Source organism: Hyperolius riggenbachi, chromosome 2 (genome assembly GCF_040937935.1).
Source record: "Hyperolius riggenbachi isolate aHypRig1 chromosome 2, aHypRig1.pri, whole genome shotgun sequence".
In the NCBI taxonomy this organism is placed as follows: Eukaryota; Metazoa; Chordata; class Amphibia; order Anura; family Hyperoliidae; genus Hyperolius; species Hyperolius riggenbachi.
Genome location: NC_090647.1, coordinates 378,478,275 through 378,500,037, shown reverse-complemented (window position 1 = coordinate 378,500,037; position 21,763 = coordinate 378,478,275). Strand labels below are relative to the sequence as shown.

The 21,763-nt window shown below is 43.9% G+C and overlaps 1 protein-coding gene across 1 annotated transcript in view; it reads right to left on the bottom strand.

Annotated features, from left to right (window-relative positions):
* The window catches only part of INKA2 (inka box actin regulator 2), a 65,251-nt gene extending 60,330 nt beyond the window's left edge, over window positions 1-4,921 (bottom strand). Inside the window, exon 1 of the mRNA XM_068265582.1 lies at window positions 4,591-4,921. Coding sequence (XP_068121683.1) covers window positions 4,591-4,674 — 84 coding nt within the window. The 5' untranslated portion in view covers window positions 4,675-4,921. The remainder of the gene's footprint in view (window positions 1-4,590) is intronic.
* Between the last annotated feature and the right edge of the window lie 16,842 nt (window positions 4,922-21,763).

Below are 21,763 nucleotides of genomic sequence, written 5' to 3'. Positions count from 1 at the left end.
GCACACACTGGTCGTAGTGATGTGGATTACAATCATATGCATCATTACACAGGTGAGTTTGTGTTTAACATTACGCAAACAAATAAACATGGTTAGAGGATTGGTGTCAAGTACACAATCTTACAAGCCTATATTTTCAAGCTAAGCCACATAATACAAGGTTTCAGCGGTACCTATGGGATGGAGCTGATTGTATAAAGGTGGTTTTCTAGAAGACCCCTAGCACTGCTCCGTCGCTTTGGGTACAAACAAGTGTCACTTTTCCATGGTCAAGTGGAGTATGTAAGGGATACGCCCGTGACGAGAATGCTGAGCGGAGAATGGGATGAGGGCTTAGAAGAAGGGCCTTCCCAGAGAGACAAGAGGTCTTGCTCTCCCTCCCAGGGGCATTCACCTAGAGCAGAGAGATTGTGTTTGGAAATGAGCATGGACAGGTGAAACATAACAAAAGCAGGCTCATATGTACCGTCTGAACCCTAATGGAGAAACCTGCATCTCAAGTCATTTCAGGGGGGCTGTTAGAATGTAAGTATACCTGAATTCTGGGCCTCAGGTACTAAAGTTTAGTAAAGACTTGAGATGCAGGGTCTCTTTAAGCATAGTTTCTCGGAGAGAAATTATGCAGTCATTTACAAGAACATGTTCCTCTAGAAGGTCACATAATGGGTTATCAGGTCTAACTGTACCGACAGTTAGATGACGAAACGGTAAACAAAGCCGATGTTTGGAAAACATTGCCTTCCTTGCAACTAGGTCATAAAGCACTGGTGGATTAGATGATGATGTGGGTCACATGCCCATGCCCGCCAATTGTAGTCTTGGGGGTATGGCTCGGGTGATGTCAGGATTTAACTCTTTGATGTTCATATAAAATAGGGAGACAGGATGGCAGAACGCTACTTCTGCTTCGTCTTCTGCATGCTAGCCTGCTCTCTACGCTTCCTAGTTAGAATAATAGCTTTATGTCTGTATGCTGTAAATATATGTGATGTACATAGGACATAGGAAAGACTGTTTATACTCTGAAGAAATCAACATATAACACAAGATGCCGGATTGCTGAATAAACCCCTTAAAGGTGAAGGTGGCTGTCTCCTCTCTATCTCCTGTATGCTGTCGCTGTGAGTTGCAGCTCTAATGAGTTGCTGGTGCCGGAGCAAAAGGTGTGTTGTGCTGTTGCCAATAGCAACCAACGTATAGATTCTTACACTTCCCATCTCTCCTTACAAGATCCACCCCTAGCGAATTGAGGGTTAAATGTGTGGACACAAAGGCTGTCGGGGGTCCTTCTATGCCAATCCATACCATGTAGGATTTGCTAGCCTTTCACAAATTAAAGAGCTGGCACATCCAAAGTAAAACTTTATTGGTTCCATGTGAAAGCATATATGGCCTTGAATACTGAATAGAGGGTGTGTCATCCCTCTTTTCCAGCTATTGCACTCCCCCTAGAGACAACGGGTTGGATCCTCCTTTATAGTGTGCGAGACAACACTACAAATAGGATTTGCTAGCCTAACTGGACCAGAGCTTTTATCTTTGACTATTACCCCCTGAACTTTCTATCATCTGCTCAGACTTTATACAGTTATAATTTTTCACTATTTATTGCTATTATTTTACTATATGAAACAGTTCATTGTTGGACAATTTTTTACATTTTTCTGTACTAATTTTTATGCACTTATTTTATTGTAAAATAAATGATTAAAAATAATTTGTCTAAGTGCTTGTCCTGAATATCCTCTGCAAAGAATTCTGCTTTCACATGCTAATGCAAAATTGGTGGCAGCTTACCCAATCTCTATATGAGATTGCAGATTTTTTAGATTGTACATACAATTGAAATTGTATTGTGTGTGGACCGGCCAACCAATCCAAAAGGTTAATTTGTCTGCAGTGCTGAATGCTTTCAGAATTCCCTCAGGGTCTGAAGGCGGAATGGTAATCTACAGCAAAGGGAACAGGAATTGGAGGGTGATGTCACAGTAACATCCCTTGTATAGCCGTTAGACTCCCCATCATACAGCCATTGCACTCATGATATTTGACCATTACTTGCCTAGAGTGCAGTGTTTAAACTATCCTGGATCTTCTGTGACATGAGGCAAGAATATTCATAAGGAAATATTAATGAGGACTTTAATTTATTATGGCTGCAGAGCAGTGGAAGGGCCTAGGGCCAGCAAAACCGTTACATCCAGGTAGCCCTGTATTTGTTATAAAAAGTTTTCACTGCAGGTGCTTGTATGCTACTCTAACCCTACAATTTCTATTTTACTTACCTTCCAGCAAACCTCACAAATCAAATATGACACAGTGGAGATTGTAAGGCTTTGCCACTTAAACACTGATAGTTGTTGAAAGAATCCAGTCCACTGCTCTTGGATATTAGTAAACCAGGTTTAGAGCGTCACAAATGACCATCAATAGGTTAACAATTAAAGGGTATTATTGGTGATAATTTTGAGTGATAGATTTAGAAATTATGAGTGTACATATACACTGCTCAGCTGAACCGCATGTGCTTTGGAGTGGATTTGGAAAGGCAACAGACAAGGGGTGAACAGGCAGTGTTGAGCTATAGGAGTCACTCATTAAGTGATCTGGCACAATGGATTGCTAAAGGACATCAAGGGACACCTGTACTTATGCTAGATTATTACCTTAAGGCCCATACACACCATAGATTAAAATTGGCTGAGGCAAGTGATAACGACTGCCTCTACTGATAATCTGGTAAGTGTACAGCAGCTCCCGACCACCACCCAGCCAATGATCTGCCAGGCGGATAAATTTGGCTGAGCTACAGCCTATAGCTTTGTTGTACCCGCCCACCCCACCCACCTCGAGATGTCACGTCTGTGCGGATCAGTTGGCCCTCTGCACCCCCCAGCCCCCCTGCATTGCAACAGAATGTGTTGTTAGTGTGCAGCTGAGGGATCAGGTCCCGATCTCTGGCAGGTGACATCCATCTAGCATGTTTACCCTCCTTCAGATGATCACAAATGACTTATAGAATGAAAGACTAGAATCTGCACGTAGCTCAAAACATTTCTGATAGCTGAAATGTGATTTGCTGGCATGTAATACTGTAAATAATAGTTTTTATTTTTACACAAACAGAATTCTGTAATTGTAATTCTTTTTCACAATACCTTATGCTTTTTTTTTGTTATAAGTTCTAGTGTGTACCAGCTGATAACTGTATGTTTGTCGGTATGAAACGTTGCAATAAAGACAGAATTTAAAAATATATATATATTTGAAGTGTTACCAACCTGTTTTTATCAGTGCATTAAAAGGCACAAAAATGCGCTTAGTGTTTTAGTGAAAGTGGTGTAGGAATGTTATCATGCAAATGTATTTCAGAATCACAAAGACATGAGTTTAGTTTTCATGTTTGTAAAGAACGTTCTCATGCAGTACATATGAGGACAGGTGCATGATATGAAAGGGATGAAAGAGTCTGAGCAGACACCTCACTTCCTTTCCCAGAGTCTCCTGTGCGTCTGTTTCCATAGGCTGTACAATTAGAGCAAACAAGGTAAACTATCCTCTTAATGCTAGCGGTCAATGTTGTCATTCTTTCTATGTACCGTAACCTTTTTCAAGCAATTTTTATTCTGTATATATAACCATCATATTTAGCATGTACTATGAAATATATTGAAGTAAAGATAAAATAAAGGAAATAAGTTAAAAAACAAAATTCATAATCCAGCCACTGGGCCCCAACAGCTTGCACTTGAACTAGTGTAACTGCTATTTTTCACAGTGCATCCAGTTATTTTAATAAAGATGCCCAAACTGTTAGTTTTCCACTGCTGAATACTCAGCTAGGACAGCAAAACATATAAAATTCCATCACTGTGGTCCTGCCTTACATGTGACATACTTGCAATTCACTTTTAATAAAATAAACATTGTCAACATAGTTGTATAATGACACTGTAGCCAGAACAAAGTAATTGAAGGCTGGAATTCCATAACAACAATTATCTAAAATTATGCCCTATGTCAGTATACAACATACTTAATCTTATGTAAAATATTATGTACAAAGACCACTTAAGTGGTAAGAGGCAACTTAAATGAATATCAAGCTTGAATGTGAATTGTTTCATGTTCCTTGAAGTGTCATCACTGTGTTAATACATAATTTGCATATTTTTTTAAAGGAGCAATTATTGCAGATAGCAACATGAGCTGCAGAAAGGAGAAATTTTGTGACACAAATGGACAATGTAGTCTATACTTTCATACGACATTCGATACAGTTATCAGCCCTTAAATTGTTTGCATCGGATTCTGCAAACATAGCACATCTTCTGTGATCTGTATCTTATAGATTGTTTCCACTACTAGACTCTTGAAGAAATGAGAGTATGTTTTGAGTGTCTACTTTCCTGAAATTATATATATATATATATATATATATATATATATATATATATATATATATATATATATATATATATATGGCACTTGTTTTTTTTCCTGTCATACCATGTTTTGATTATTATTTTTCCGATAGAAAAATATACAGTTTTGTTTCAATCCATTTTTAACAAACTGTGGAATTCTTACCAGCTCTTGCCTGAGTCTGTGAAGGTACTGGTCCATGCTTTCCTGTGATGTGATTAATTGCAGTCCATTCAGTGTTCCTTTCATAGGTTTCTGAAGCTGTTGCCGGACACGTAATGATCCATCCTCTGAGACCGAGTCTTGTTTACATGAAAGTCTTTTCCCTCTTACTGTATTTAAAGAAATCTTAAAGTGACAAATAATCCAACTTTGTCAGATATCTGTGACTAGTACTCCAGATTTCTTTATACAAGCTCATGACTCTCTCATTTTATTCATCTGCTTCCTTTGCTCTTGGTAAATCCTGTCTGTGTGATTCACAGCTCCTGTGATGGCACAAGCAGCAGAATAAGCCAGCACAGCTGACATGCTGCCTTTTTAAACATGCAAATCCTTCCCAGACCAAAGAGCTATGTAAAGGGTTAACTGCTGCTTTCAGCAGCCAATAGACGCTTTTCTCTCCCGATGCATAGACAAGCCCCACTAATGTCTGTAGAGTGCTGCTGATTATTAACATGAAGCCACAAGTAGGGGTTGTAAAAGCTGATTGACTTCTCTGTTCTTTCTGCAGACATTTCCTATCTTTATTCATCTCCATCTTCAGAGCTAAACAAATGTGATAGAAGTCCTAAGACACAAATTTATTGCGACAAATCCTTGCACAAACGCACAGACACAGAAGTACAGAAAGAGGCATAAAGGGGGGCAGAGGAACACAGTAAAGGCACAAGCGGGCAGAAGGAGGGACAAAGTGCGGCATAACGTAGCACAAAGGGGGACAGAAGGAGACACAAAGGGGGATAGAGAAACACTGTGGAGGCACAGAGGGGGACACTGGAGGCAAAGGGGGGTTCATAGAGCAGGCACAGCGAACGCGTACGTTAAAAAGGGGCGCTGGGAAAAAAGGGCGCGGGGTTTTAAACGATAAACATGGATAACGTTTAAAAATATAATGTACTATATTTCGTTTAAAAATAATGTTTTATAAAGTTATAAATCATTAAATAATGTTCATAAAATCGGCAATTGTGAAAACGTTAATCTTCCGTTTAAAAAGTGAAACGTATAATAACGTTTAAAAAAAAATTAGTAAGTAACCCTCCCTGTACCTTACCCCTAACCCCTAGACCCCCGTATTGGTGCCTAAACCTAAGACCCCCCTGGTGGTGCCTAAACCTAAGACCCCCCTGGTGGTGCCTAAACCTAAGACCCCCCTGGTGGTGCCTAAACCTAAGACCCCCCTGGTGGTGCCTAAACCTAAGACCCCCTGGTGGTGCCTAAACCTAAGACCCCCCTGGTGGTGCCTAAACCTAAGACCCCCCCGGTGGTGCCTAAACCTAAAACCCCCCTGGTGGTGCCTAAACTTAAGACCCCCTGGTGGTGCCTAAACCTAAGACCCCCTGGTGGTGCCTAAACCTAAGACCCCCCTGGTGGTGCCTAAACCTAAGACCCCCCTGTGATAAGCATTTCAAAAACATATTGTGCAGTTTTTCATTTAAAAATAATGTAAAAAAAAAACAAAAAACATTTGTACTGTTTTTCGTTTAAAAATAATGTTTGAAAAAAAATATTGTACTGTTTTTCGTTTAAAAATAATATTAAAAAATGTATAAATCATTAAATAATGTGTAATCATGAGAAGCAGTAATAAAACATGAAGTCTCCGGGTGCCGCTTTTAAAACGTTATTTTTCTCCGGCGCCCTTTTTTCCTATCGGGCGGACATTAAACGATATTTATTATGGGAGTGAATGGCGGCGCCCGATTTGTCCACTAGCCTCCTGCGCCCTTTTTTACTGTTACCACAGCGAACAGTGTCCTGTTTTACAAACAGATTTGAACCTTTAGTCTCGTTTGTTACTGCGGCAAGCAAGTGACAATATTGAGGTGTTATTTTTATTTAAAAAAAAATGTCAGCGCATGTGACACACATTGTCACTCTCTGTGCCTCCACTGTGTTCCTCTGTCCTCCTTTGTGCCTCCTTTTGTCCCCCTTTCTGCCACATTATGCCCCACTTTGTCCCTCCTTCTGTACCTCTGATGCCTTTACTGTGTCCATCTGTCCCCCTTTATGCCTCTTTCTGCCCCTCTGTGTCTGTACTGTATCACTCTGTCCCCTTTTGTGGCTTCTTCCGTCCTCCTGTGCATGCACTATGTCCTTCTACTTCCTTTGTGACTCGTGTTTTTCCCCTGTACCCGTACTGTGTCCCTCTGCCCCTCTTTGTGCCTTCTTCTGTCCCCCTGTGTCTGTACTCTTTCCCACTGTCCCCCTTTGTAGCTCCTTCCTTTCCCCTGTGCTTGTACTGGGTCCCTCTGTCACCTTTTGTGGCTCCTTCTGTCCCCGTTTCTGTACTGTGTTTGTCCCTCTGTCCCCTTTTGTCGGGGCTGGATTACCGACCAGGCAACAAAAGCAGTCGCAAGGGGCCCCATCAGCACATAAACCAGCCCTCGCCAACCTGTCAGCGGTGGCTGGATGGTATAATGATTAAAGGGACTCTGAGCAGTGCAGTAACTATGGAAAGATGCATATCATTTTAAAGCTCTCTTTCTCCTCTTTCCAATGATATATAAACCTTATGCCTTTTAGTTTTCGCTATTTTTGCGATCGAAATCGCGGCCACTGCAATTTCGATTGCGAAAATAGCGAAAACTAAAAGGCGTAGGGTGGCAATTTATCTATCATTGGAAAGAGGAGAAAGAGAGCTTCAAAATGATATGCATCTTTCCATAGTTACATTGTTTTACACAGGACGACTTTTCTCCAAAGTCGGCAGCTCGATTCAGCACAATGCAATGAAATATAAGGAACCCAAGGGGATATAATTACAAACATCAAGCTGGTAGGTGTGAGGAAGTAATTAATTAGTTGTGGGTATGCTTAAAGGCATACCCACAGGCACTGCTTGGAGTCCCTTTAAGGGCTCTGCCTCTGACACAGGAGACCAGGGTTCGAAACTTGGCTTTGCCTGTTCAGTAAGCCAGCACCTATTATGAGACTTTAGGCAAGTCTCTCTAACACTGCTACTGCCTATAGGGCGCGTCCTAGTGGCTGCAGCTCTGCTCTGGCGCTTTGAGTCCGCAGGAGAAAAGCGTGATATAAATGTTATTTATGATGCCGTCAAATGATGCCGTGCGCTGCTGATTGTCTTCAGAGCCAGGCTCTCCTCCTAGGTCCCTGTCCTGCTACTGTGCACTCTGCCACTATCCACTCCTCCCTCCCTTCCCACAGAGAACCACAGCTGCAGCAAGAATGATAGCAGCAGATGGCAAACGCTCACTCACTTCTGATTCTATTACGACATGATGGGGGGCCCAAATCAGTTACTTTGCTTAGGGCCCCATTTAGCCTTAATCCGGCTCTGGCAGCAGAACGTTCACTCACCTATCCATGATCCAAGCGATAGAGATCCCGTCATCTGAAACCCATCTGTCTCTTCTACAGTGCAGCCGCTCGCTTTGAACTTCTTGATTCTCAGATCAGACAGGAAGTAGGAAGTAGTAATAGTAGTGTAAACTGTTTCAAACCGCCAACTGAAGGAGAACTCCACAAACACCAATGCAGGTTGTAAAATTCAAAAGTTTTATTCAAAATAAAAGATAAAAATACACTTTCTACTCCATGTAACCAATGAGAATTACAAACAACACAATCTCTAATATCACAGTCTTCTTATTATCTTCTGGTCTTCTTTCTATAGAACACTTCCGGAAGCTAGGAGGAAAACAACTGGTTAACAATAACACATAACCTTTCCACCCGGTAAGTATTTTCTCAGCGTTCCCACCCACTTTAATGAAAAATGGACCTTATTTGGATTTCCTAAACCCTGAGTACTAAAGTTATTTCAGTTTAATGCTTCCCTGACAAAACCATTATATAGTACTTTAACCTCTAAGTTTGCTGATCAGCAAAATCTTTCATAACTCAATAGTAAATAGAGTACTCTTGTGTTTTTGTTCTCAGTCTGATCAATTATTCTGGCTATTTTTCTTGTTCAATAGTTCAGCCATTTCTTAGGAAAAGCCAGAATAATAAATGTATAAGTTAGATGGTTAAAGGTTAATAAATTGGTTGGTTAATAAGTTAATAATAAATAATAAAAGAAATAAAATTGGTTAGTGAATTACTAAATTCTTAGTAAATTAATAAGGTTACTAGAATTAAATAAAGAAGAAGAAAATAACTCCGTCACTTGTTCCTATGAGCAAAACTACTCAATATGCTTGCCCAAAAAACAGCAGAAAAATAAAAACACAACAGTTTCTTTATAAATCTCAGCTTCTGCCGCTCCTGTATGTAATCTCTTCTGTTCTTTTGCAGGACCAGTCTATTGCCAAAAAAAGCAGTCTATTAACAGGTACTTCTTCTAAATCTTTCAACACTACTGGTAAATGGACATATTAATCATTTCTCCTTTCTTTTACAGGAATCCAGTCGGACCACTCTCCCCATAGGTAAGTATTTCTTCCAATATAACTTCGCACTATCTTGTGCACCACACATAAAATAACCAAAACAAAATGGCTTCTTGCATTTATTACTTTGGTAAAGTCAGTAAGTTATAAGAGGTTAAGATAGACCTCTAGCGGACAGGACAGTAGCTTATTTCCTTAAGCAGATTCACTTTTCTCTCAATCTCACTATCTCTTAGTCTCAGGCCTAGTATATGGGTTATATGCAGTTTCTGTCTTCCATAACACAACTGTTTTCCCATTACAGCAACCATTCAGGCCACTTATAAAAATCAAAATAAAATACAAGTGAGATTATATTCATCACAGTAGGGAGGATAATTCTTAATTCTCAGCCTCCTAACACTACACTTCAGAAGTGGGGGATATTACCAGAGCCAAATTTACTGTAATTAAAAATGTTTAAAAATCTTTCTTGTGGCATGCTGATTTATCAACACATTGATCACATTTCATACGTGTCATCTTGAACGATTTCTTTTCCAGTACTTCAGTGTCAAGAATCACTGGCTATCATCTGTCTGGCTCTCTTTCCTCTGTCTGAAATCTCTCTCCTGGCTTTCCCACTCCTTGTCAGCTTTACAGGACTGATGGCTGGCTTATCTTATGGAGGATTGAAGAATCATCATGGCTCAGTAATTTTCTCCCAAAATGTCAGCTATCGCATCGTCTGGCCTGCTTCTACTCAGCTGTGCCTGCTGCATCTTTCCCCTTCTCCTGTCTGCTCCAACTGCCAACTCAACCCCTCAGAGAGCCGTTATATCTTCCCTAACGGCTCCCCTGCTTGTGTGTCTGGTTGCTTAGCAACCTTCCCTCAGCCATCAGCTCTGCCTACCCACACATTACACATTACAAGGGAAAAATGCCCTTACTTAACAAACCTGTGTCAGCAGCGCCTCTATTTAAAGCTGCTGACCAGGTAATAATATAAAAATAAAAATAAATAGATCCCCCCTCTTTCTACCTGCTACAGTAGTAGTAACAGAGCAAGAGCACTCTAGAGGAGACAAATGGGTTCCAGATGACGGGACCTATATTACTTGGATCGCAATAGGTGAATGTGAGTCATCTGGTGCTGTTATTCTCCCCCGCTGCGGCTGCCTTCTCTGCTGGACTATCATATTCACTGGGATGGAGGCTGCATGGTGGCTGTCTAGTTTGGGAGGAAATCGGTTGTTCGGTGGTGGGGATGGTTATGTAATTCTGTCTGGGGAACGGCTACCGGTTTGGCGGTGTCCAGAGCTTTCTGCTATTGCCAGGCTGGAGATGCAGGGGGAAAGTGATGCTGCTGTGATATCTGCCACCCTCTTCACAGGGGTGCCCCAGCCCCTGAGTGCAAATGTCCCAGCCATTCATCTCTCACTCTGCATTTTGCCGCTGCTATTCCCTGCATTGTGCACCCACAGAGGAAAGCAGCCCGCCCATAGCAACCAGTAGCTCGGCTGCCCCGGTGTGTGCGGCATGTTGCTGTGCAGCTGCATCTTCTGATTCTATTACGACATAATGGGGGGAGGGCCAAATCAGTTACTTTGCTTAGGGCCCCATTTAGCCTTAATCCGGCTCTGCCTTTTGTGGCTCATTTCCTCCCCCTGTGTCTGTACTCATGGGCGTAACAATCACCCCAATGACCTCTGCCATCGCAGGGGAGCCCAGAGGCTTTAGGGGCACCTCCACCTCCTGCTCCCCAACTGCAAGTGCAGCTAATTAGCAAAAAAAAACTGAGTTTACTCACAAAAAAACGTGTGCAGGAGCATGTGTAATTTTTTTCCTGTTTTCAGACGGTGCTTAACAGCAGAACATTTTCTGCTGCCATTCACCTGCTCACAATCATGTGACCTGCATGGGGTTCAGGGGCCAAGAAGGGGAATGCTATCATTTGTGCAGGGGAGCCTGTTAAGTCTGGTTACACCCCTGCATATGCTGTATCCCTCTGCCCCCCTTTGTGGCTTCTTCTTTCCCCCTGTGCCTGTTCTGTGTCCCTCCGTCCCCCTTTATGGCTCCATCTGTCCCCCTGTGCCTGCACTGTGTCCCTCTGTTCCCCTTTGTGACTCCTGTCCCCCTGTGCCTGTACTGTTTCCCTCTTTCCCCCTTTGTGGCTCATTTTGTCCCCGTGTCTGTACTGTGTCCCTCTGTTTCCTTTTGTGGCTCCTTCTGTCCTCCTGTGCCTGTATTGTGTTCCTCGTCCCGCTGTGTGACTCTTTCTTTCCCCTGTACATGCACTGTGTCCCTCTGCCCACCTTTTTTGGCTTCTTCTGTCCCCCCGTGCCTGTACTGTGTCCCTCTGTCCCAGGGGTTTAACTACAAATCATGTCCCCCTCCTAAAAAAAAAACACCTTGATGGGGCCCCTTAATGTTCACCTAATGTCTTCCCTTGCCTACCCCTGGTAACCCTCACAGCCTGGGGGCACATCTTGCAAGGGTCATATAACAAGTGTGGTCATCATAATCATCACACCCATAACAAGCGTAACCACAAAAACACCTGATCTGAAGTATGGACCCCTTTATCGGAGGGAGTGAAGTAGTAGTTGTGGCCCCCTTACTGCTAAGCCCCTCCCACCTGTAATGTGTCCCTATGTCCCCCTTTGTGGCTCCTTCAGTCGTCCTGTGGCTGCACTATGTCCATCTGCCCCCGTTGTGACTCTTTTACCCTATACCTGTACTGTGTCCTTCTGCCCCCCCATTGTGGCTTCTTCTGTCCCCCTGCGCCTGTGCTATGTCCCTCTGTCCCCCTTTGTGGCTTCTTCCTGTCCCTTTGTGCCTGTACTTAGTTCCACTGTCATCCTTTGTGACTCCTTCTTTCCTCCTGTACCTGAACTGTGTCCCTCTGTTCCCATTTGTGGCTCCTTTTGTCCCCCTGTGCTTGTACTGCGTCCCTCTCTCCCCCTTTGTGGTGTCTTCTGTCCCCCTGTGCTTGCACTGTGTCCCTCTTTCCCCTTTTGTGGTTACTTCCTTCCCTCTGTTTTTGTACTGGGTGCCTTTGTTCCCTTTTGTGGCTCCTTCTCCCCCCCCCCCCCCTGTGCCTGTGCTGTGTCCCTCTGTCCCCGATTTGTGGCTCCTTTTGTTCCCCTGTGTCCCTCTTTGTGTCACCCTTCATGCCCTTGCACTCCCCAAATCCAGAGTATATTGCTACTGGAAGCTACTCACCTCCCTGCTGGAATCCAGCACTGAGCCACCATCCTCTCCGCTCACAGGCCCACTCAAGTGCCTTGCATCACCTAATGAGGAGGAGGAGATAGAAAGTGAAATTATATAGCAGGTAATGATAAAAAATAATTTGTGTACACGTGGGTCCCAAACACATCTTCTTTGCACCAGTCTGACAAGGTATCCTAACATGTTGGTGCATATAAGATGTGGGAGTGAAATGGTGTTGGGCTGCATAAGTGCTGCTGTTACTGGGGAGCTACAGTTCATTGAGGAAAACATGAATGATATATGAATGTACACCAGTCTTAAGGAACTTACCCACTAGAAAGAGAATCACAGAAAATAAGAAGTGGCTTATCGATAACTGAACTCAACTCCTAATAATAACTGGGGGTGGATACCATCCGGGCCAGGTGCCTTGTCTATCTTAACCTTATTTAATTGTGCTTGCACACCTTAGGGTGTTAGGCAATTCAGGCTGAATGAGGGTGGGTACAACTCAACATATTATGAGCTAAGGGCATCACCTTGGCAAAGACAGAAGCAAAGCAAGCATTTACAATTTTCCACTTAACCGGGAGTGCGAGTTGGGTCCATGTGTTTATAGATAGATGTCTTGCTGATGATTTTTTGGTCTGGACGCCTGGAGTCTTCTTCTTGGGTTGGTTCTGTTTCTTCTTTTTTTCCCCGATCCTCCCCGACCGGCTGCCACATTTTGGTGGCCGCCGGTCGGGAGGGAGAGGGGTTTATAGAGGAATTATTTTTTTTTTGAGTTTTTCATTATGTTGATTTGTTGGCTATGCTGGACTGGCCGCCACTGGAATGTGGCCGCCAGTCTGGGCTAGCCTTCAAAATATCTTTTTGGGGTTTTTTGCCTGTTTCTTTGCCGACTGGCCGCCAGGGGTGGACGCCAGTCGGGGTGGAATTGGTAATTTTTGTTCTCGCCAGCCCAGACAGGCCGCCGCAATTGAGGCGGATGCCAGTCTGGGAGGGTGAGATGTAATTATTGTCGTTGTTGCGATGTTCGGTGTCTGGCCGCTGCTGTGGGTGGCCGCCAGACACCTAGCGCTAGTTTTTTCCTTTTTCCTTTTTTTCATTTTTCAGATTTCTCCTATTATATATCGTTGATACTCATTCCTATTAAGGGTTAGGAGCATGTACATTTTTTAGTCTAAAAAGATAAGTTTAATACGTGACCGGTATAGGCGATTGGATTGGAACGTCTATGGCTTAGACGATTTACGCTTCCGGGTTTTTACGCGTATGTTTTTACGCATACGCATTGAATTTAACCACATGCGGATTGGCAATGCGGATTTCCGCGTGGCGGTTAAATGACGTTTTTCCTATTCAGAACATGCTCTACCCTTATTGGTCGGCCCTCCAGTGGCCATTTTAAAATGATTGGAGTATATAAATAGATGCAGTTCCCCATCAGGTCCTCCACCAGATGGGAGTGCCTACAAGCAAGAACTTAGCCTGATTGGTTGATGACAGGGCGTCCAGACCATTTTGATTGGCTCCCTAGTGAAGCAAGTACTATTTAAAGCTGATTGTGTTTCATGTATTCAGAGGGCTTGTCAGCTTGAGAAACAGAGGAGCCTCCTCTCGAAACGTCGCACAGACTTGCCCTTTTTGTCTTTTTCATGCTTTAAATAAATAAAAGAGCTTATAATACCCTTTAACCTGCTGAGCGGTCTGGACGAGCTCAGCTCGTCCAACACCGCCAGAGGCTGCCGCTCAGGCCCTGCTGGGCCGATTTTCGTCAAATAAAAAGCAGCACACGCAGCCGGCACTTTGCCAGCCGCGTGTGCTGCCTGATCGCCGCCGCTCTGCGGCGATCCGCCGCGAGCAGCGGCGAAAGAGGGTCCCCCCAGCCGCCTGAGCCCAGCGTAGCCGGAACAAAAAGTTCCGGCCAGCGCTAAGGGCTGGATCGGAGGCGGCTGACGTCAGGACGTCGGCTGACGTCGATGACGTCACTCCGCTCGTCGCTATGGCGACGATGTAAGCAACACAAGGAAGGCCGCTCATTGCAGCCTTCCTTGTTTATTCTGGGCGCCGGAGGCGATCAGAAGAACGCCTCCGGAGCGCCCTCTAGTGGGCTTTCATGCAGCCAACTTTCAGTTGGCTGCATGAAATAGTTTTTTTTTTATTTAAAAAAAACCCTCCCGCAGCCACCCTGGCGATTTAATCAGAACGCCAGGGTGGTTAAGATGATGCTGGGTCTCTTCTCTTGGAGTTTCTGCTTGCTGTTCCTGGAGACAGAGGGACAACAAACAAAAGCACGTTGCATCTAGATGGTTGGGTGCTGCCTGTAACTACTTGTCCATGACCCCAATTAGTTGAAACCGACCACCGTCTGAATTCAGCGGCGTATCCTTCCGCTGAATGACGACCCTGTCGTAATTCTCTTAATTTACGAACTGCAGTGGTGGTAATATCAGGATCGGAGTATATAATAGACATGGCTTCAAAGAAGCTGTTCACCGAAGATAAGGCTTCATGTCCGGGAGGCAGACCATAAGCCCAAGTCTGTGCATCCCCCGTAACAGGGATTTGATCAGAGATACTTTCTGTGATTCAGACCCTGAGGACCTAGGCCAAACTTCAAAATATGTCAAGCAACTATGAAGTTACTGAAACTTTCCAGAGAACCTGAGAATTTCTCAGGAAGGGGCATCTTGGGCTCCATGTGAGCATGGAGTATAGGATATAGGAACAGGAGGAGGCGTAGGTTGCTCGTTAGGAGCTGGAGAAGTCTCGGCACATGGTGGTGCATTAGCCAACTGATTCAGCTGTTCCTGCTGAGCAGCCACTGTCTGATTAAGCTGATTCACAATCCCTGTGAGGAGCATAACCTGACGTTGCAACTCCTCCATAAGTATAATTATGGCCCGTTATAATATCACAATTGGTTCTAGACGTATACACAGAGGTCTAGATAGAACGTAGTCAAAACGTAAGCTAAGGTCATACACGTGAGATCAGATGGCTGAGGTACAAAGGATGAGACAAAGGCTAGGTCGTTTAACAGGCTAGGGTCATACACAGGAGATCAGATGGTTGAGGTACAAAGGCTGAGACAAAGGCTAGTTCAATAACAGGCTAGGGTCATACACAAGGAATCATATGACTGAGATACAGAGGACAAGGCTAGAGAGTGGTCAGTATAGCTAAGGTCAAAATCTAAAGTCACTCAGGCAGTCACATTAACCACTTCACCACTGAGGGGTTTTACCCCCTGACCACCAGAGCAATTTTCACCTTTCAGCGCTCCTTCCATTCATTCGTCTATAACTTTATCATTACTTATCGCAATGAAATGAACTATATCTTGTTTTTTCCGCCACCAATTAGGCTTTCTTTAGGTGGGACATTATGCCAAGAATTATTTTTTTCTAAATGTGTTTTAATGGGAAAATAGGAAAAATGTGGGGAAAAAAAAAATTATTTTTCAGTTTTCGGCCATTATAGTTTTTAAATAATGCATGCTACTGTAATTAAAACCCATGAAATTTATGTGCCCTTTTGTCCCAGTTATAAAACCGTTTAAATTATGTCCCTATCACAATGTTTGGCGCCAATATTTCATTTGGAAATAAAGGTGCATTTTTTTCAGTTTTGCGTCCATCCCTAATTACAAGCCCATAGTTTATAAAGTAACAGTGTTATACCTTCTTGACTTAAATATTTAAAAAGTTCAGTCCCTAAGGTAACTAATTATGTATTTTTTTTAATTGTAAATTTTTGAATTTTTTTTTAATTACAAAAAAAAAAAAATGGGGAGTGTGGGAGGTAATGAGTTAATTTTTTGTGTAAAAGTCATTTATTTGTATGTGAAAAATGTGTAGGGTGTAGTTTACTATTTGGCCACAAGATGGCCACAGTAACTTTTTGCTTTATTGCGACCTCCAAGCCTCCTTCCGGAAGCTTGGAGGAAGAATAAGGAGGCTGGACACGTGAGTTTCTTCTCACAATGATCGCGCTGCCCATAGGAGAGCAGCGGGTCATTGTGGGGCTTAGATCAACGAACGGGAATGGATTTTCCCGTTCATTGATCTCCGGGCGAGCGGGCGGCGGCGGTTTTACTAGCGGCGGGCGGCGTGTTTACGAGCGGGAGCGCGGACAGCGTCGGGAACGCGGAAAGTACGTGTTTCTCCGTCCCTGGTTTTTAAAGGATGGACAAAGGGGCGGAGAAATACGTACGCGCGGGGGTAAAGTGGTTAATATACAATAATTGAGTAATTAAATCGCTTTGAAATACAATAACAAGTTTATCACAGAGTGACAAAGTGCCCAGCAGACAAGCGTATTGATTGCTATCACGGGCAAAGACTGAATGTGAGACAAGGGTTTAAATACTCTAGAATATGGTACAAACAGAGCAGTCCGTGCACCACTTCTAAACTTGCATTTATTTCCTTAATGGTCACATATTCACAACATGGAAATCCATTGCATAGCAAAAACAGAGTGGATCGATCTGACCTTTTCTGAAGTCTGTGTTCGGGCGGGTGAGGGGGTGTGACCAGGGGAAGAGAGGACGGCACAACAGCTGTTTCACGCCGGTGTGGCGCTTGTTCGCGTGCAGTTGTCCAGACTCTGTTTGTACCGTATTTACAAGTGACTTTTTTCACAAAAGTCTGAATGCACAATTTCATTGCTAATTCTAAGCAGGACAAAGTGGGACGGGGAAGTGTATAATTAAAGGCGCAGTGGACCTGTCTTTACCCCAATCACCGGGTGCCGGGTAAAAATCCTTCTTTGCGTACCTTAAATACTCTAGAGCCCGCCCAAGGCCGGCCCCAACCCACAGCAACTAATCAGAGTGTCAGCTGACAGCGTGTCAGCTGACACTAAACCCTCCAACGCCTCAGTGTGTAGGATGAGCGTCTGCCGGCAGACACCTGCCCACTGACGTCACCCGAGACTCCCCTAGTGTCCTGGTTGCCATGGATGCCGGGGACGGGGCCGGAGGAAGTGCGTCGCCCTGAAGAGGAAGTGCCAGGACGCGTTCGTGATTCTGCCGAGAACGGGGCATTGCTGGATCCAGCAGCTGAGTTCCTTACACTAGTATAGTTGCCCCCAGTATAGATAGTATAGTTGCCCCCAGAATAGGTAGCATAGTTGGCTTCATTATGGCGGAAGCTTGGAAGGAGGGGCAGTGGGGACAGTGGCGGGGAGGGGGGCCAGACCCCCCATCTCCCTCACCTGGGTCCCCTCCTTCTGGCGCTTCCCCCTCCAGAATTGCGGTGGCAGACAGGTGCGGCTGGTGAGGAACTACTCACTTGCTTTTTGTGTTCCAGACGCAGGTGTGCTGCATCATTGTCATGTGCCACTGGTCTCACTGTGCTTCCTGATAAGCGGAAGACCAGTAAGCACACATTGTCCCCACTGCCCCTCCTTCTTGCGCTGCTTCCCTCCCTGCTCATGGCCTCTGTGGGAGGCCTTTTTGACACCCCTCTCCTGTCTGTCACCCGGTGCACCACGTCCCCTGGTGCCCAATGGAAAGAACGCCCCTGGAGTGGCATACCCAGAAATATTGCACATCTCAGAAAGATGCTTTTCTTCATTTCTTTCTTTTCATTTTAAATTAGGCTATTTACCTCCAAAGTCTTCTTAAAGTGTACCTCAGACAATGAAAGCAAAAGGATTTAGCCTTACCTGGGGCATGTGTACAAGTTGTGAGTGGGCACACCATTGCTTAGTCGGGTGCTTGGCACGCGTGGTCGCATGGCGACGGAGACGAGAGCGCGCGCACAATGAGGGGAACCTGCTCCCCCCCTCCAGCAGAGTGGTATCGGCCGGCCAGGGAAGTTTCTCGATGCTGAAAAAAGACTCTGCATGCCGCTGGCTGGTCTGAGCAGTGACATCAGGCAGCGGCATGCAGAGATGAGATTCCCTCGCGCGCCGGGAAGAAGAGGTAAGATGTTCTCTGGCCGCTGCCCCTGGACTCGTCTCTGGCTGCACAGTGCACTGACTGGAAGAGGGAGCGGGAGCTCCAGGTGAGGGAGGGGCCCCTTCCCCGCTACTCTGTGCCTGTTCCACCTTCCAGGCTACCTAAAAATGGGGGACACTTTATTATTATTATTTATTTATAAACAAACAAACAAACAAACACAGAACATTTATATCGCCCTTTTCTCCTGGCAGACTCAAAGCGCCAGAGCTGCATCCACTAGGACGCGCTCTATAGGCAGTAGCAGTGTTAGGGAGATTTGCCTAAGGTCTCCTACTGATTAGCTTCTGGCTTACTGAACTGGCAGAGCCGAGATTCGAACTCAGGTCTCCTGTGTCAGAGGCAGAGCCCTTAACCAATACACCATCCAGCTATAAAGCACCAACATTATTATTATTATTTAGTATTTATATAGCGCCGACATATTACGCAGCGCTGTACAATGTATATATATATCTTGTCACTAACTGTCCCTCAAAGGAGCTCACAATTTAATCCCTACCATTACCATATGTCTATATTATGTAGTGTAAGTACTGTAGTCTAGGGCCAATTTTTTAGGGGGAGCCAATTAACTTATCCGTATGTTTTTGGAATGTGGGAGGAAACCAGAGTGCCCGGAGGAAACCCACGCAGACACGGAGAGAACATACAAACTCTTTGCAGATAGTGCCCTGGCTGGGATTCGAACCAGGGACCCAGCGCTGCAAGGCGAGAGAGCTAACCACTACGCCACCGTGCTGCCCATATTCCGTTGCGCTGTACAATGTAAGAAAACAAACAAGGGATACATAATGATACAGACAATGATATACATCAAATATGAACACTGATACAAGATACAGCACTGCTGATTACAATTTGATTTAACATGATGACTAAAATGTATAAATGTCTAACAGTGTGCAAGCAATTAAATTAATAACAGTCCATGACACAAAAGGGTGAGAGCCCTGCCCTTGTGAGCTTACAATCTGAAGGAATGGGGTGGAAACAAGAGGTGGGGATGTATACAGTATATGTACAGGCAGTGCGCAATTAGGTTATTTAGTGGGTGCATGGTCTAAGCTAGAGAATATGCTTGTCGGAAAAGGTGGGTTTTGAGGGAGCGTTTAAAGATTTCAAAGTGGCGGATGTGTTGTGGAAGGGCATTCCAGAGGAGGGGTGAGGCACGTGAGAAGTCTTGTACACGTGAATGTGAGGAGGTAATTGTAGAAGAGGATAGAAGAAGCCCGTGTGCAGATCTGAGATTGCGGTTGGGTTGGTATCTGGAGACTAGTGAGGAGATGTACAGGGGAGAGAGATTGTGGAGAGCTTTGTAGGTTAGGGTTAAGAGTTTGAACTGAATCCTCTCATTAATTGGTAGCTAGTGAAGAGCTTGACTTATATATGACATATATCTGCTACCTAACTGGGGGACACCTATATACCTATTACCTAAACTCTATTACCTAAACTGGGGGACAGCTATATATCTACTTCCTAAACTGGGGGACAGCTATATATCTACTTCCTAAACTGGGGGACACCTATATACCTACTACCTAAACTGGGGGACACTTATATACCTACTACCTAAACTGGGGGACACCTATATACCTATTACCTAAACTGGGGGACACCTATATATCTACTTCCTAAACTGGGGGACACCTATATACCTACCACCTAAACTGGAAGACACCTATAGACCTATTACAAACTGGGGAAACACCTATATACCTACTAACTAAACTGGGGGACACCTATATACCTACTACCTAAACTGGGGGACACCTATATATATACTACTTAAACTGGGGGACACCGATATACCTACTCCCTAAACTGGGAGACACCTACATACCTACTACCTAAACTGGGGGACACCTACATACCGACTTCCTAAACAGGGGGACACCTATATATATATATATATATATATATATATATATATATATATATATATATATACTACCTAAACTGGGGGGCACCTATATACCGACTTCCTAAACTGGGGGACACCTATATATCTACTACCTAAACTGGGGGACACCTATATACCACCTTCCTAAACTGGGGGGACACCTATATGCCTTTTTCCTAAACTGGGGGACACCTATATACCTACTACCTAAACTGGGGACACCTATTATTTTGTGGTGTTATGCAGCCCTCTGTGCGATTTTCTGCTGAAATGCTGCCCACGTTGCAATTATTTTATGGTGAAATGCTGTCCACTGTACGATTATTTTCTGGTGAAATGTTAGCCAGGGTACGATTATTTTCTGGGGAAATGCTGTCCACTTCTTCAAAATATCCTGCGCTCACATGTATCAATTCCAATTCCGTAATTATATCGCTCATAAAAAGTAAGGAAATAAACAAAGAAAAATAGCGTGAGAACTGTTCACACTGCTGAAGAAACGCTGTGGAGAGTGCTGAGGATTAACATAAGTGTTGTCGCTGTCTTATAATCTAGACAGCAACCAGTAAGGTGAGAGGCCATTGGTGGTGGTGTAATACACTGCACACAGGAGGAGGTGAATTGAGTTTGTGGGTTTATGCTTTTCTGCTGTCTGTGATTTGGCAGTTAGAGGAAATGGTGAGGACCTGTGAGACTCTGTCTTTGGATTAAGCACTGTGGGAGTGTCTGCTTCACTGCTCGGAAGAGTGTTATTGTATAAGGTTTTTACTGCTGTCTGTGATCTGGCAGCAGTGACACATGGTGAGGGTTTATGACAACTGAGCTCTGGTAGACCACAAGTGAATGTATGGCACTGGGGAAGTTGTTATTAGGAAATAAGATTATTGAAACAGTATCACGCTATGTTTTTTTTGTTTATTTCCTTTCTTTTTATGAGCGATATAATTACAGAATTGGAAGTGATACATGTGAGTGCAGGATGTTTTGAAGAATTGGACTATACACTATATGCTTGGTGACTGATTCTGCGACCCATGGACACGTAAACGATGGACTGAATTTCACTATTGATTATCAATTGTTACTATTATTGAGCTATTTTTATTTTGATAATAGTGAGTGAGCGCATTTATACACTGGGTTGAAATGCTGTCCACTGTACGACTATTTTCTGGTGAAATGATACCCAGAGTGTGATTATTTCGTGGTGAAATGCTGCCCACTGTACGATTATTTTCTGATGAAATGCTGCCAGGGAGCGATTATTTTCTGGTGAAATGCTGCCCACTGTACGATTATTATTTGGTGAAATGCTGCACTCATTGCGATTATTCTCTGGTGATATGCTGCACTCATTGCGATTATTCTCTGGTGAAATGCTGCACTCATTGCGATTATTCTCTGGTGAAATGCTGCCCACTGTATGATTATTATCTGGTGCATGTTGCTAAAATGTTGTACTCATTGCGTTTATTTTCTGCTGGAATGTTGCACTCATTGCATTTATTTTCTGCTGAAATGTTGCACTCATTGCGTTTATTTTCTGGTGAAATGATGCCCACATTGCGATTATTTTATGGTGAAACATTGCTGCATTACGATTATTTTATGGTGAAATGCTGCCCCATTACAATTATTTTATAGTGAAACGCTGCCCCATTACAATTATTTGGCACCTATGGGGGGGCC